This window comes from Phoca vitulina, unplaced genomic scaffold (assembly GCF_004348235.1).
Source record: "Phoca vitulina isolate PV1807 unplaced genomic scaffold, GSC_HSeal_1.0 scaffold2, whole genome shotgun sequence".
NCBI classification, from domain to species: Eukaryota; Metazoa; Chordata; class Mammalia; order Carnivora; family Phocidae; genus Phoca; species Phoca vitulina.
The window spans coordinates 93,778,437-93,796,267 of NW_022589705.1; the positions used below are offsets into that span (position 1 = coordinate 93,778,437).

Consider the following 17,831-nt stretch of genomic DNA (forward strand, 5'->3'; position numbering starts at 1 on the left):
AAAGGGATTAAGAACTCTGGAATCAGAGGTGTCTGAGTGGCTCAGTCGATTAAGCATCTGCCTTCAGCTCAGGTCATGATCTCAGGGTCCTGGGACAGAGCCCCACATCGGGCTCCTTGCTCAGCAGAGAGTCTGCTCCTCCCTCTCCCTCTGTGATCCCTCTTGCTCTTGCTCTCTTTCAAATAAATAAATAAAATCTTAAAAAAAAAAGATTTTATTTATTTATCTGACAGACAGACACACAGTGAGAGAGTGAACACAAGTGGGGGGAGTGGGAGAGGGAGAAGCAGGCTTCCCGCGGATCAAGGAGCCCGATGTGGGGCTCGATCCCAGGCCCTGGGACCATGACCTGAGCCAAAGGCAGACGCTTAATGACTGAGCCACCCAGGCGCCCACAAATAAATAAATAAAATCTTAAAAAAAAAAAAAAAAAAGAACTCTGAAATCAAACTCTGGATTAGAATCCAGACTCTGCCACTTCCCAGTTGTGTGTCTTTTAGCAAGTTAGTTAATTTCTACCAGCCTCAACTTTCTTATCTGTAAAATGGGGTGATATTACCAACCTTGCTGAGCAAGTTAAATGCTTAGCACATATTAAATGCTCAATAAATGTTAGCTGATATCATAATCGTTCTCTGTCTCTTGACTAAGGTGAACAGAAAGGGTGAAGAACGAAGTGGGAGGCTACATCCCACTTCCCTACCAGGCTTGAGAAAGAATCCTAGTTATAGTGTGGCAGCAATTACCTACTGGGAAAAGAGTGAGCTTAGGTTCTGAGGCTTGGTACAAAGAAAGAAAAGGTCAAAGAGATGGACAGGTCGGAGTAGAAAGGCCAGAGGTGGGGGTCTCTATGTTGGCTCATCTTTCAATGATCCAAAAATCTGCTTGTTCCTTGTCTGGAATTCCTCATCCTCCTTCTCTCAAGCTAGAAACCAAGGAATCATCTTTTTCTCTCCTCTCCCACCCCCGCCTCCTTTACATCAATCTGATCGTTAGAAGTGGGTTAACTTAGATCCTCAATATTTCTGGTGTCTGCCCTCCTCCATCCCCACCACCAATGCCTTCCTTCGACTCCACTGCCTCGCTGCTGGAGAGCAACACGAGCCTCCTAATCTGTCTCCCAGCCTGCAGCCACCGTCTTCCAACTCACTTTTACACCTTGCCGGTCATCTTTCTAACCCCTTCACATTCCTCAAAGGCTTCTTACAGTCTTAACTGACGAAGTTCAAACTCCTAAGTACTTCTGAGACCCTCCAAGATCTGGTGCCTGCCTACCTGCAGCCACTCCCCTAGCAAAATCCTGCCTCTGGGCCCTCATTCTTGCTTTTTCCTGGGCTCCCCAGTCTCACAGCCACTTCCAAGAGCCTGTCGCCTGGCAACTACTGCTCAGCATTCAGCATCACTTTTTCTTGAAAGTCTTCACTACAGCACTGCCCCACCAGGGGTCCCTTCTTGTTTTTCTTAATGTCTTGTGCATCCCTCCACAACAGCACTTAGCCCTGGATTGAAATTGTTGGACCTCCTACCTGTATCTATCTCTACCCCCACCGCCCAGTTAAATTACAATTTCTTTAAGAAAAAGGACTTTCTCCTAACCTAACTAACACATAGCTAGAGATACCTAGCATCTTTAAAAAAAAAAAAAAATGTTTGTGGAGTGAACAATTTTGGAGAGGCCTGATGAAGGGTTAGTACCAAAAAGACTATAAACTCCATCATATCATGAATGCATTCATGAGAAACAACACTCCTACAGAAAAGCTATGTAGATCAAGCATGTTAGTAGGATATGTATATGGAAGTTGCAGTGAATCTACTGTCAGGTGTTAAGCAATAAAATGTAGTAAAAAGAGTTTTTTAGATCAGGCACCTCGGGTTTGAATTCCAACTCTGCCACTTCTAAGCCAGATCACTATGGACAAGTCAGTTAACCTAAATCTCAGTTGCCTCATCTATAAAACAAGGAAAATTTAAGGACCTTCTTGATCGCACTGTTGTATTTAATGAGACAATGGTTGTAAAGTGCCTGGCACGGAGCTGGTTTCTAAGGCTGTTAATAAATGTCGGTCCCTTTCCACTTAGAGAACACTGCTAAAAAGTGCAAGGTCACATATTCTGCATTTGAGAAGGAAGACTTACCACTCTTCTAAAACCTTGACCACACCCTAACTATCCCAGCCAGCCATCTTGAAGATGAACTAGGTCATAAAGAAGATTAAGCCAAAAAAAAAAAGAAAGAAAAAGGAAAAAAGAAAGAAGAGGAAAAAGCAAATCATTTCAATGCAATTTCATCACCACAGTTGAAAAACAGTTTAAAATACCTGTCCTCCCCTACTCATAGCATCATTTTGGTATAGGAAGAACAACACATGAGTAGGCTACAGACTGAATGTAATGTACATAATGAAGCCTTGGAATGTAGGTTCCTGAAGAGAATGAACTTAGTCATGGATCTGCTCCATAGAGCAATGAACTCACTGTAATGTGCCACATAAATAACAAACAATAAGGCACTTAAAGAACTACTCTAGGGGCACCTGGGTGGCTCAGTCATTAAGCGTCTGCCTTCGGCTCAGGTCATGATCCCAGGGTCCTGGGATCGAGCCCCGCATCAGGCTCCCTGCTCTGCAGGAAGCCTGCTTCTCCCTCTCCCACTCCCCCTGCTTGTGTTCCCTTTCTCGCTATGTCTCTCTCTGTCAAATAAATAAATAAAATCTTTAAAAAAAAAAAAGAACTACTCTACACAAGAGAAGAAAAGTGTAAGAATTTCAGGTGATCTATGAGAGGGACCCATAATCTAAAATCTTCTAAAGCTACAAGTCTGGTTATACCAACCTCTATTTTGTAGGGACTGTATTCTCAGACATTTTCATTTTGTTCGAATATAAAACTCTGCCTTACCTAATTGCCGAATTTAGATGGAAAGATCACTGTCTTGCCTGTTTTCACACTGAGATGTTATGTTTGAATTTTCAGCAAGAAAAATGTCTTATTTTCTAACCAAATGAATACCACCTACCATATCTGTGACACAGTTTCCACCAAGCAAGTAACAATACAAAGGCAAAAGCTCTGGAAATGGCTTTGTTGAGAACTGTTCACTTAATCCCAGAATTAAGGAAATGGATTCAAAAAAAACAAAACAAAACAAAACAAAAAAACCCATTAATTTGTTCTAGGTTCTGCTGAGACCGAATTACCAGTTACTGAACTGTTCCTCTTCGTTCAGGTCACCTAATTGTCGAACGTAATTTTATGTTGATCTAACATTAGTGAATTTAATTTTTCACATTTATTTCAATATTCGGTTGACCTTGAAAAATGTTTTTCTGATCTCCTCCACAACGATTACATTTGTTCCTATATGGTCACAAAAAAGTTACAACTTCCTCAAAGACTGGTTAAAGTGCAGTGTAGATTATGCAGTATCTTCCAATGGTCTCTATGCTTTATTTGACAATTTCTCAGTGAAATACCAAGTATGTAAAAACTCTAAACCAGCAGCAACTTAGAGAACCTTAAGAAAAAAAGTAATTTCTGGAAACAAAGGACTACTAAAAAACATAAACTCTTTGCCTTAATTTACCCATTAGAGTTACTGTTAAGAAAGGGAGAGCAGATTTTTAAAAATTACCTAAAACAAAGTGCCTTTAAGGGCATCATCTCTTGAGAGTTCCTACCGGAATGAAAGAAACCGTTCAATATTCTTCTAATTTTAGTTAGATTACATTCCTGATGTATTTGAGAAAAAAAAGTAGCCCAGAATGAGCAATCCTGACTCTCCAAATAGCCAAGCATCACAACCCACAAAAATTATTTGTTTCCCTTCCCACCTGACATCTGAACTCACCACTTGCAAGCCCCATCCCTGGAGAATTTTAGTCCCTAAGTAAATATACTGACTACTCTAGCTGAAACGGAAGCATGTACTTAGCCAACCTGATGGATGACTACTTTCATAGTACTGTAGGGAAGTTTTATATGAACTAGCGAAAGAAATGAGGAGGTAGATTGATGAGAGGGAGGCCAGCAGGGGTCCTGAAAGGGTAGCTCCTCATTTGTAAAAAGGAAGGGAAAAGTGAGTAGAATCACAGAGAATTCCTTGTACCCCAATTGCCACTGTTTTTATGACAACCTTATTAAATAATCTTTAAAACATCAAGAAAGAGATCTGTAAAACTCCTTTCAGAAATAATAAGAGGGGGAGTTTACAAAGTCATTTGCTACCATTTGCTTCCTGTTCAGTGTCTGCTACAGCGAAAGACAAGTTGAAAGGGCCTAAAACTAGAAAAAGGATGAATGAGAGAAGTATGCCAGGGGTCATTAGTACTTGTTACATTACAGAATTTAACTGGAATTCACTAGGCTTTTGAGAAGATACATATTTTGTTAAATATCAAAGAATCTGTCTGTAGGCCACCCCCAAACACAAACGCATGTTTAATCAACTTATTCGAGGCAACAGCCACACATACTTGGGATTTCAAATACTGCCTTTTAAAAAACATACACCCATACATTCTAATTCCACCCAAAATTATTCTTTAAATCTCTGCAGTAAGGCGCGCGTGCACGCACACACACACACACACATTTAACTTGATGTAAATCTAACCCTTCTTGCTTAAACACCCCGAGGAAACGAATGAACGCCTCAGTAGGCTTTCCTCTTCTTCAGACCCTAAAAGACTCGAAAAGAAGCCAATGGAGTTCAGAACGAAGAAAGAAGGCAAGTAATACAGGAGAATACAACTGGAGACCCTCTCAGGGACTCATTTTATTCTTGGAAAATGTCATCTCCATTCCTTCCCCAAACCCAAAGGCCAGGCACCACTGGCGCAATACCATCCCTGTCCAAAGCGCCAAAGAGTTGCCAACTAATCTCCCAAGGTGTCCCCCAACCTCCTCACCTCGTCAGCGCTCAGCTCCTCCATCGCTTTCCTCTTAATGGTGAAAGGCGTTAGGGAGAGATCCTTCTGTTCTTGAGACCAGGGCGGGAGGAGAATGGAAGGTGTCTATCGGGCTGTCTGGTCCCCCGAATGGGGGAGGTTTCAGAATTGCATAGTCAGAGGTTAAAAAATAAGAACACGAGAGGCACTGAACCGCCTTGGCGTCGGTCACTCCAATCGCCCCAGAGACTCCTACAGCTGCTTGTGCCCCGAGCAGCCTCCTTTGGCCGCCACTGCTGCTGCTCTACAGGGTTATCTTAAGGCGCCACTATTGCCCTCTGCTTCCCAGGTTACCCAGACCAGGGACTCGGGTCTCCAGCTCGTCTCGTGCCCCGAGCCTGCTGGGTCTTCGTGGTGGTGGCGCGGCAGGTGCGCTTCCTCCAGCAGATCCTGCTCTTTCCTACCCTTTGCCCCAGGCGGGAACTGTTCGACTGCAGAGTGGATGCCCCGAGGTAAGGCGACCCCAGAGCCGACGAGGCAGAGCCCAGCACTGAAGAGGGAAGCCCCTCCCCTCCCAAAGCAGGCCGGCCACGCCCCGCCTCCACGCCGGAGCCCGGGCAGGGGGGAGGGGGAGGACGGGACTCGCGGTGCTCCGGATGGAAGAGTAAATCCTCCTACCCCTCCACCCCTACTCTTACCCCCTCGCCCCACCAAGTATTATTCATCAAAACAACAGGGCGGCCATCTTTGAAAGGGATCACGTGACCCCGCCAGAGAGGCGGGGCTCCTGGCCCCAGGACGAGGCAGCCAATGGGCCGCGGGCGTCGCGCCGCCGATTTCCTCTCGCCTGCGTCTCCTCCCCCCACGCCCCACCCCCTCCCCCGCAGCAGCGCCGGGCGGGGGAGGGGCGAGCGGGGCTGCGGGCGGACGGCGCGCGGGGGGCGGGGCGGCGCGGTGCCATGGCGACGGCCCGGGGGTGGCGGGCGCGGCAGGCGCGTCCAGGTAGGCTCCCGGGAGAGCCTGGAGGCGCGGGAAGCTGGGCGAGGAGGGTATGCCGGTCTGCGCTGCGACCGCGCAGCGCCTGCGTTGTTTCCAGGCGCTTGCTTTTTAGCGACTCCACGATGCAGACCAAGTAAAGGAAAAGAGAAGACCTTTCTGGGGCCAACGTCCTCTAACGCGTTGACCGCTCACATTCTGGAAAAACCCTTGGACACTTCACCTCCACAGAGAAAGCCCATCTGGAAGAAAACTAAGACAAGTACGACTTCATTTTATTTGACTTTAGCCTTTTAGAGAGTTCCTGCTTTGGCTTTTTTTTTTTTTTAAACGTGTTCCAGAGTGATGGTAAAATTTGAAAGTATAAATGATTGGGAGACCTAGAAAATGTTGAAGTGTCTGCACATACACAAGAAAGGCTTTTGGAGTCAATGAAAAGAAGCCATCTTTACCTGCTTAAGAATACAGGTTTTTTTTAATTGAGATATAATTGACGTATAACATCCTATTCGTTTTAGATATACAGCATAAAGATTCGTGGGGTTTGGGGTTTTTTTTTTTAAGTTTTTATTTAAATTCCAGTTAGTAAAAAAATAAATACATAAATTCCAATTGCTTAATATATAGTGTAATATTAGTTTTGGGTGTACAATATAGTGATTCAACACTTCCATGTAACACCCGGTGCTCATCACAGCAAGTGCACTCCTTCATCCCCATCACCTATTTCACCCATTACCCCCCCTTCACCTACCTCTCCTCTGATAACCATCCAGTTGTTTTCCATAGTGAAGAGTCTGGTTCTAGGTTTGCCTTTTTTTTTTTTTTTTTAACATTTGCTCATCTGTTTTGTTTCTTAAATTCAACATGAGTGAAATTATATGGTATTTGTTTCTCTGACCCACTTATTTCGCTTAACATAATACTGTCTAGCTCCATCCATGTTATTGCAAATGGCAAGACCATTCTTTTTTATGGCTGAGTACTAGTCCGTTGTGTGTGTGCATGCCACCTCTTTATCCATTCATCAGTGGGTGGACACTTGAGCTGTTTCCATAATTTGGCCATTGTAGATAATGCTATAAACATCATGTATCCCTTTGAATTAGTATTTTTTTTTTTAAAGATTTTATTTATTTATTTGACAGAGAGAGACACAGTGAGAGAGGGAACACAAGCAGGGGGAGTGGGAGAGGGAGAAGCAGACTTCCCGCGGAGCAGGGAGCCCGATGCGGGGCTCGATCCCAGGACCCTGGGATCATGACCTGAGCCGAAGGCAGACGCTTAACGACTGAGCCAGCCAGGCGCCCCTGAATTAGTATTTTTGTATTCTTTGGGTAAATACCTAGTAGTGCAATTGCTGGATCATATGGTAGTTCTATTTTTAACATTTTGTGGAACCTCCATGCTGTTTTTCAGTGGCTGCCCCGGTTGCAGCATTCCCACCAACAGTGCAAGAGGGTTCCCCTTTCTCCACATCCTCACTCACACCTGTTGTTTCTTTGTGTTGTAGATTTTAGCCATTCTGACAGGTGTAAGATGATATCTCATTGTAGTTTATTATTTTTTTCTTTAAGATTTTATTTATTTATTTGACAGAGAGACACACAGCGAGAGAAGGAATGCAAGCAGGGGGAGTGGGAGAGGGAGAAGCAGGCTTCCCGTGGAGCAGGGAGCCTGACTCGGGGCTCAATCCCAGGACCCTGGGATCATGACCCGAGCCGAAGGCAGACGCTTAACGACTGAGCCACCCAGGTACCCCTTGTTGTAGTTTCGATTTGCATTACAAAGTAATGATTTGATATGTGTGTATATATATAATACAAATGATTACCAAAATTGTTTAGTTAACATCTGTCACCACGTATAGTTACCATGTTTTTTCCTATGATGAGAACTTTTCAATACAATATGCAATGTAGTATTGTATATATATAGCTAATCTATAATACAGTATTGTTGACTGTGGTCCCCATGCTGTACATTACATCCCCAGGACTTATAACTGGAGGTTTGTACCTTTTTTTTTTTTTAAGATTTTTTTAATTTATTTGAGAGAGAGAGAGAATGAGAGAAAGCACATGAGAGGGGTTAGGGTCAGAGGAAGAAGCAGACTCCCTGCCGAGCAGGGAGCCCGATGCAGGACTCGATCCTGGGACTCCAGGATCATGACCTGAGCTGAAGGCATTCGCTTAACCAACTGAGCCACCCAGGTGCCCGGAGGTTTGTACCTTTTGACCACCTTACCCATTTGGTCCACCTCTACCCCACAATGGCGATCACCAATCTGTTCTCTGAAGAATACAAATATTTTGTAATATAGAAATCTAAATTGAGTGGTCAACATAGCAGTATCATGAAATTCTAGATTTTGCCACCTACTGAAGAATATACTGTATTGGATGATTTACTAAACCATAATCTTAAAGATTGTATTGCAGAATTAAAAGAATTTCTTTTTTTTCCCCCCTTTGGTACTTGCTTAGAATAGTAACCTGACAGCTAGATATGCAAGGAATTTGTGAGTAAAATGAGACCACTGCTGGCTTTGCATATTATCTGCTCTCCAGGAAAGGAATTCTGTATAAGCCAGAATTTGGACTCCTGGTGACATTGATGTTAATATGTTCACTTCTCACTTCTTTTTTTAAACATCCTTATTGTAATATAATTCACATACCGTACAATCCACTCATTTAAAGTATACAAAGGTCAGTATATTCACAGTTGTTCGACCATCACTAATTCTAGAACAATTTCATCACCCCCCAAAAAAGACTACATACCTATTAGCAGTCACTTCCTATTCTCCCCTCTCCTCCCTGGACAACCAGCAATCTGCCTTCTGTTTCTTTTCTTTTCTTTTAAGATTTTATTTATTTATTTGACAGAGAGCACAAGCAGGGGGAGAAGCAGGGAGAGGGAGAAGCAGGTTCCCCACGGAGCAGGGAGCCGGGCTCGATCCCAGGATTGAGCCGAAGGCAGACGCTTAACCGACTGAGCCACCCAGGCGCCCCTGCCTTCTGTTTTCTATGAATTTTCCTATTCTGGACATTTCACATCAATGGAATCCTACTCTATGCAGCGTTTTGTGTCTAGCTGCTTTCACTTAGCATATGCTTTCAAGGTTCACCCATGTTGTAGCATATATCAGTACTTCCTTAATGCCAAATAATACTCACTGAATGGATATATCACATTTTGCTTATCCATTCTTCAATTAATGGACATTTGAGTCGTTTGCACCTTCGGGCTATTATGAACGATGCTGCTATAAACATTCATGTACAGGTTTTCTGTGTAGACATGTTTTCATTTCTTTTGGGTATATATCTAGAACGAGAATTGCTGGGTTATGTATTTAGCTTTTATTTTTAGATTTTATTTTTAAGTAATCTTTACACCCAACGTCCTCGAACTCACGATCCCCAGATCGAGTTGCATGCTCTACTGACTGAGCCAGCCAGGTGCCCCATAGATGTTTAGCTGTTTGAGCAATTGACAAACTGCTTTGCACAGCAGCTGCACCATTTTTCATTTCCACCAGCGATGTATGAGGTTCCCATTTATCTACCTCCTCTCCCGCACTTGTTACTGTCTGTCTTTTTTATTACAGCCACACTAGTAGGTGTGAACTGGTATCTCATTGTGGTTCTGCTTTTCATTTCTCTAAGGGCTAATGAAATTGAACATCTTTTCCTGTGTTTAGTAACCATTTGTCTAGGGGCGCCTGGGTGGCTCAGTTGGTTAAGCGACTGCCTTCGGCTCAGGTCATGATCCTGGAGTCCCGGGATCGAGTCCCGCATCAGGCTCCCTGCTCAGCAGGGAGTCTGCTTCTCCCTCTGACCCTCCCCCCTCTTGTGCTCTCTCTCTTTCATTCTCTCTCTCAAATAAATAAATAAAATCTTTTAAAAAAAGAAAAGTAACCATTTGTCTATCTTCTTTGGCCAAACAGTGTTCACTTTTTAGTTGAGTTACTTGTCTTTTTATTGTTTTCAGTTGTCAGAATTCTTTATATATTCTAGACGCCAGTCCCTTATCAGATGTGCAATTTGCAAGTCTTTTTTTGAGTATAGTTGACACAGTGGTATGTTAATTTCAGGTATACAATGCAGTGATTCAACTGCTTTGTACATGATGCCGTGCTCACCACTGCCGTCTGTCACCACACAATACCATTACAGTACCACCGACTGTATTCCCAGTGCTGTACCTATTGTTCCTGTGACTTATTCACTCCATAGCTGGAGGCCTGTATCTCTGACTCCCCTTCACCCACTTGTCCCATCCCCCTCTGGCCAGTCCGTTCTCTGTACCTAAAGGTCTGATTGCAATTTGTAAATATGTTTTCCCATTCTGTGGGTGGTCTTTTACTTTCTTGATGGTGTCATTTGCAGCACAAAAGTTTTTATTTTGATAGAGTCCAGTTTATCTATTTTTTCTCTTGTCCCTTACACTTTTGATACAACACATTGACTTTTACAAGGCATGTTTAATCATTTAATATTGTCTGAGCTAGTTTGGGCTGCTGTAATGGGACACCATAGACTGGGTGGTTTAGAAACAACAGAAATGTATTTCTCAGTTCTGGAGGCTGGAAATCCAAGGTCAGGGTACCAACGTGGTCGGGTCCGGTGCAGACTGCTGACTTACTGTGTCCTCATGTGACTGAGAGCAGGAGGAGGAAACAAGCTCTCTAGTGACTCTTATAAGGGCACTAATCTCATTCATGAATGCTTCACCTTTATGAACTTATCTAATGCTAATTACCTCCCGAAGTACAGCTGACCTTTGAACAACAAGGGTTCAAACTGTGCAGATCCACTTATATGGAGATTTTTTTCAATGAAAGCACTGTAAGTGTATTTTCTCTTCCTTAAGATTTTCTTAATAACCTTATTTCTCTAGTTCACTTTATCATAAGAATACAGTAGGGGCGCCTGGCCGGCGCTGTTGGTTGGGCACCCGGCTCTTGATTTTGGCTCAGGTCATGATCTTAGGGTCGGGGTCATGAGATCAAGCTCCGCTTTGGTTGCAGGAGCCTGCTTGGGATTTTCTCTCTCCCTCCCTCTGCCCCTCCCTACCACTTGCACACTCTCTCTCTCTCTCGCTCTCAAAATAAACAAACAAAAACAAAAAACCTATCTTGACTCTACATCTCCTTCAAACTATGCCTTCTTTCTTTGCCTCCTTGACAGCAAAACCTCTCAAAAGAGACATCTTTTTTATTCCCTTACTCCTATACCGTTCTGAGAAAATTCTCTTGTCAGAGTCACCAACGACCTCCATTAGGCCAAGATCAGTTCCAGCTCTGTGTCCGATACTTACTGGCCTTGTCAACAGCATCCAGCACAGTTGAGCACTTAGGAAACCCTTTCCCCTATATTGTCTTCCATGAGGCCACACACTCTGGTTTTCCACTGGAAGCTCTTCCTCAGGTTCATTTGCTGCCTCCTCCACCCAACCTTTTAAATATTGTAGAGGGGCACCTGGCTGACTCAGTAGAGCATATGACTCTTAATCTTGGGGTTGTAAGTTGGAGCCCCACATTGGGTGTAGAGAGTGCTTAAAATCTAAAGAACAAAACAAAAACCCCCAAAGGCATAATAAATAAATGAATGAATGAATGAATGAATGAATGTTGTAGAGCCACAGGGTCAGTGTTGAGCCCTCTCCTCTCTGTTGACACCCCTTCCCTAAGTCTCGGGCCCACGGCTCTAAAGAGCATGTACGTATGCTGGGTGCCAAGTATATACCTGTAGCCAAAATCTCTTCCCTGAATTCCAGTTACATGTCCAGCTGCATAACTGTTATTTGTATTGGGCTGCATAATAGATGGTCTCCGCAAATCTGTCCTCTCCTCCTCCCCTAGAGCAAATGTCATCATTAGCCATCCAGGAGCCCAAGCCCAAACCCTTGGCATCATCCTTGACTCCTCCTTCCCCTCACACAGTCTATCAGCAAATTAGAGTTGGTTGTACTGCAGATATTCAGAAACTTAACTATTCTCTTCTCTCCAACTCACCCGCAACCCCAAAATCCAAGCTACCGTCATGTCTTGTCTGGCTATTTCCCTGGTCCTGTTTTGCTCATGTCCCTTTTCAACCTACACTTCAGAAAGCAGTCAGTGTGACCTTAAATCATAAATCATGCTGTTCACTCATTCAAAATCCCTCAGTGATTCCCATTGTTCATTGAATAAAACCCAAGCTCCTTATGACCTGTAAGATCCTATGGCATTTGGCCACCTCTGCTTCGCTTGCCTCATCTTATACCACACTCCCCTTCTGTGTTTCAACCCCACTGGCTTTGGCTCTTCAATAAGACAAGCTCTTTCTTTCCTAGAGGACTTTGTACTTGGCGTCTTGTTTGCCTGAAAAACTCTTCCCCTGGCTTTTTGCATGGCTGGTTTCTTCTCATTCTTCAGGTCTTAGCTCAAATGTCACCTCCTCATTTGTGCATTAATTCATTTAACAAATATTTATTGAGCACCTTGCATCTTAGGCCCTGTTCTAGGTGCTGAGCATACAACATCCATGTTTGTGTGGCTCCTCCAAGAAGCAGACACCCAGATAGAAATAGACGTGTTAAGAGATTTATTGGGGAAAATGCATGTGAAGGATAAGGGGTAAAAGAGAAGGTGAGGAGAGGGAAGATTTAGGTTTAGATTTTCAGACCGCATACAGGTCAGCTACCATGGAAAGGGGAGAGGAAAGTGATGGGGTTTTGGAATATAGGTGAGGTTTGGTGGGGTGAGGTCTGGAGCCCACGACCAAGCAAGAATTCTTGAGACGTTTTTGGTGCAAAATGGTTTATTAAAGCAAGGGGACAGGACCCCATGGGCAGAAAGAGATGTGGCACTGGGGTCTCGAGGAGTGGTGATTATATACTCAGGAGTTGGGGGAAGTAAGGAAAAGGGAGGTTTCAAAAGAACTTTCATATGCTAAAGAGGACCAACCTACAAGATACCTACAAGATATTAGAGGTCTTGTCATTGTCAAGATAAGGTTGTTTTCCCCTCTAACGAGGTATTAATGTTAAGACAGTTGGTACAGGGGCTCCTGGGTGGCTCAGTTGTTGAGCGTCTGCCTTCGGCTCAGGTCGTGATCCCAGAGTCCTGGGATCAAGCCCCGCATTGGGCTCCCTGCTCCGCGGGGGGCCTGCTTCTCCCTCTCCCTCTCCCCCTGCTTGTGTTCCCTCTCTCGCTGTATCTCTCTGTCAAATAAATAAAAAATAAAAAATCTTAAAAAAAAAAAAAGTTGGTACAACCCTGGAAGAATGTCACACATGTCCCACCCAGGAGTGGAGGGTGGGGGGAGGTTGCAGGGTGTCAGCCTGTGCTTTGTCTTCAGCTAGCCTTCTGCTCCCTCATCAGAAAGGAAGTAGCATCAAGTAGAAAGTCTCTGCAGAGCAGTTCCGAGAAAGTTTTTGGCCAAGCTGATGGGTCAAAGTTGCCCATTAGAAAAATCCCACCTCTTGCAGGAATGGGCCTGAATTAGCATTGCACCCTGCAAGTGGGATCAGCCCAGGGGGAGCTTGGCCTCTCACAAACACTGTGGTGGATCCTGAGGGCAAGAGCTGGGGTCCTAAGTCCACCTCCCTCCCCTCAGCAGGGAATCTGAGTCTCCCTGCTGCCACAGCATGCTAGCAGGAAACACTTATATTCCTTATGTTTCCTTGGAAGACAGAATTTGAATGTCCATTCCAGCTGCACACTATCAACCCACCTCACTCTTCCCCAGGGCAGGAAGAAGTTAGCTGCTTGTTGAATTTGGAGTAGGAACTGCGCATGCTAGAGTCAGTGCCACGTGGCTTTTCTCTCTGATACCCTAGTGCTTGCCCACCTGCAAGGAGCGGAAATTCTGGTCTGCTCTCCTTGAGGAAATAAGCAAACTGGGGCAGGCTCTGTCCCTCTTGGGAAGCCTATGGTTGTCCAACTGCCCCACCGACTCATTTAACGTTAGTGTTTCTTATTTAGGGGTAAAGTTTGACGTTATCTTATTAGTAATAATGATAATTTTTTTAAGTAGGCTCCACACTGGGCGTGGAGCCCATTGCAGGGCTTGAACTCATGACCCTGAGATCAAGACCTAAACAGAAATCGCAAGTCAGATGCTTAACCAACTGAGCCATCCGTGGCTCCTAATAAAGATGATTTTAAAAATCTCTACTTTTCAGGGGGATGGGTTAGCCTGGTGATGGGTATTAAGGAGGGCATGTTCTGCATGGAGCACTGGGTGTTATATGCAAACAATGAATCATGGAACACTACATCAAAAACTAATGATGTAATGTATGGTGATTAACATAACATAATAATAAAAAAAATAAAAATGAAAAATGAAAAAAAAAAATCTCTACTTTTCCATCTCCTGGGTCCTGTTTCTCAACAGGTTCCAAATTGAGAAGCTCCATCCCCACCCTGGAAAATCCCATCACCACTCTAAACAAGATAGGCAAAGTCTGAGTACTCATGGGGCTTACATTCTAAGGATGAGTGAGTGAGCCCTCCTGACCACCCTCTCCTAAGTCACCTTCTTTCCTCCATCATTCCTTTATTATATCCCCTGTTTAGTTCTTTCATGGCACTCAATCAAAATCTGAAATAATTTCATTTGCTTGTTTACTGATTTGATAGCCTTCCCTCCTCCCCGCACTATCCTCCACCAAGAGAATGTAAATCCTTTGAGGTCAGAGACCTGCCCTGCCTTGTTTATTGCTAAAATTCCAGTACCTAGAATTGACTCTTCAACAGGTATTTATTGAGCATTGACAAGGTACAGAGGTTAGCAGTGGGAAAACAAAACAAAACAAACAAAAAAAATTCCTCTCCTTGTGGAGCTTACATCCTACAGTAGGGAGACAGACAATAAGTTAAGTAAATAAATTGTATACTATATTTTTAAAAATTGTGTGGTATATTAAAGGGTGTTAAGTGCTCTAGATTAAAATAAATCCAAAAAGGGGAATAATGCTGAAGCTGAGTGTTTCCATTTTAAGTAGTGTAGTCAGAGAAGATCTGACTGAGTAAGTAACACTTGAAGAAGGACTTGAAGGGAGTGAAGAAGTGAGCCAAGTGGGTACCAGCGGGAGAGCATTCAGAGCAGAGGGAACAGAAGGCCCCGAGTCAGGAATAGGCCTGGCAGGGCCAGTATGGCCAAAGCAGAATGAGTGTTAGGGCAAGTAGAAGGTGATATTGGTGGCTTTTGATGCTAACATGGGAGCTGCTGGCGAGTTTTGAACAGAGGAGTTACCTGATCCCCTTAGGTTTTAAAAGGATCACTCTGCCAGGTGGAAAATAGGAGGGGAGCAAGAGGAACACGGAGACCAGTTATGCAAAAGGCGCAATGATCCAGGCGAGAGGAATGGTCCAGGTAAGAGATGCTGGGGCTCGAATCAAGGTGGCAGTGATGAAGGTAGGGAGAAGTGGTTGGATTCTGGATATATTTTGAAGGAAGAGCCAACAGAATTTGGAAGTAGATGTGAAAATGAAAAAGGAGAGAGAGAGGTCAAGGATGACTGCAACTGTGAGTAGTAGGATGATGTTGCCATTCATTGAGATGGGGAGGATTATGGGTGGAGTAGAATTGAGGAGAAGATAATGGGTTCAGTTTTGGACATACTAAATCTAGGATATGTACGAGAATGTGAAGTAAGGATGTCAAGTAAATAGTTGGATGTAATAGACCTGGAATTTGGGAAAGAGGTCCACACCAGAGACATCAGCTGATCATCTTTGGTGCATAGATGAAATTTAAAGTCATGAAATGGGATGAAATCACCACAGGGGTGATTACAGCAAGAGAGGAAGTCTCTTTCTGAGCCCTGGGGCCTCCAACCTTAAGAAGCAAAGAGTGGTTAAGGATGCAGCAAAGGAAACTGCCAAGGACTGGCCTGGACTAGGAGGAAAACCAGGGGACTTTGTATCTGTTAAGTTCAGTGAGCAAAGTATTTAAAGAAAGAAGGATGATCCCGTGTTTCAAATGCTGCTGATAGATCCCGTGAGATGAAGACAGAGATTGTCCAGTGAATTTAGCAACAAGCAGTTCTTTGGTGACCTTCAAAGCAGCTTTGGTGGAATGACAGGGCAGGAACCTGATTGGAGCGTGCTTAAGAAAGAATGTGAGGACACACAGAAATCAGTTGCATTTCTATACACTAACAATGAGACAGAAGAAAGAAAAATTGGAATTTATCCCGTTTACAATTGCACCAGAAACCATAAGATACCTAGGAATAAACCTAACCAAAGAGGTAAAGGATCTGTACTCTGAAAACTATGGAACACTTATGAAAGAAATTGAGGAAGACACAAAGAAATGGAAAAACATTCTATGCTCACGGATTGGAAGAACAAATATTGTTAAAATGTCTATGCTACCTAGAGCAATCTATACATTCAGTGCAATCCCTATCAAAATACCATCAACATTTTTCACAGAGCTGGAACGAATAATCCTAAAATTTGTTTGGAACCAGAAAAACCCTTGTAGCCAGAGGAAAGCTGAAAAAGAAAACCAAAGCTGGTGGCATCACAATTCTGGACTTCAAGCTCTATTACAAAGCTGTAATCATCAAGACAGTATGGTTCTGGCACAAAAACAGACACATAGATCAATGGAACAGAATAGAGAACCCAAAATGGACCCTCAACTCTGTGGTCAACTAATCTTCAACAAAGCAGGAAAGAATATCTAATCGGAAAAAGTCTCTTCAACAAATGGTGTTGGGAAAATTGGACAGCCACATGTAGAAGAATGAAACTGGACCATTTTCTTACACCATACACAAAAATAAACTCGAAATGGATGAAAGACCTAAATGTGAGACAGGAATCCATCAAAATCCTAGAGGAGAACACAGGCGGCAACCTCTTTGACCTCGGCCACAGCAACTTCTTGCTAGACACGTCTCCAAAGGCAAGGGAAACAAAAGCAAAAATGAACTATAGAGACTTCATCAGGATAAAAAGCCTTTGCACAGCAAAGGAAACAGTCAACAAAACCAAAAGACAACCGACAGAATGGGAGCAGATATTTGCAAATGTCTTATCAGATAAAGGGTCAGTATCCAAGATGTACAAAGAACTTATCAAACTCAACACCCAAAAAACAAATAATCTAGTCAAGAAATGGGCAGAAGATGTGAACAGACATTTCTCTAAAGAAGACATACAAATGGCCAATAGACAAATGAAAAAATGTTCAACATCACTCAGCATCAGGGAAATACAGATCAAAACCACAATGAGATACCACCTCACACCCGTCAGAATGGATAAAATTAACAAGTCAGAAAACAACAAATGTTGGCGAGGATTTGGAGAAAGGGGAACTCTCTTACACTGCTGATGGGAATGCAAGCTGGTAAAGCTACTCTGGAAAACAGTATGGAGGTTCCTCAAAAAGTTAAAAAATAGAGCTACCCTATGACCCAGCGATTGCACTGTAAAGATACAAATGTAGTGCTCCAAAGGGACATCTGCACCCCAATGTTTATAGCAGCAATGTCCACAATAGCCAAACTATGCAAAGAGCCCAGATGTCCATCAACAGATGAATGGATAAAGAAGATGTGGTCTATATATACAATGGAATATTACTCAGCCATCAAAAAATGAAATCTTATCATTTGCAACAATGCTGATGGAACTAGAGGGTATTTTTTTTTAAGATTTTATTTATTTATTTGTCAGAGAGAGAGGGAGAGCACAAGCAGGGGAGGGGCAGAGGGAGAGGGAGAAGCAGGCTCCCCGCTGAGCAAGGAGCCCAGTGTGGGACTCGATCCCAGGACCCTGGGATCATGACCTGAGCCGAAGGCAAATGCTTAACTGAGCCACCCAGCTGTCGCAACTAGAGGGTATTATTAATGCTAAGCAAAATCAGTCAATCAGGGAAAGAATTATCATATGATTTCATTCATATGTGGAATTTAAGAAACAAAACA

The 17,831-nt window shown here is 43.5% G+C and overlaps 1 protein-coding gene across 2 annotated transcripts in view; it reads right to left on the bottom strand.

Moving 5' to 3' along the window:
- The window catches only part of UBE4B (ubiquitination factor E4B), a 122,250-nt gene extending 116,617 nt beyond the window's left edge, over window positions 1-5,633 (bottom strand). For both annotated transcript variants that reach the window (XM_032393922.1, XM_032393929.1), the window contains exon 1: window positions 4,911-5,633. In XM_032393922.1, the coding sequence (XP_032249813.1) occupies window positions 4,911-4,934 (24 nt within the window). In that variant the 5' untranslated portion in view covers window positions 4,935-5,633. The remainder of the gene's footprint in view (window positions 1-4,910) is intronic.
- Between the last annotated feature and the right edge of the window lie 12,198 nt (window positions 5,634-17,831).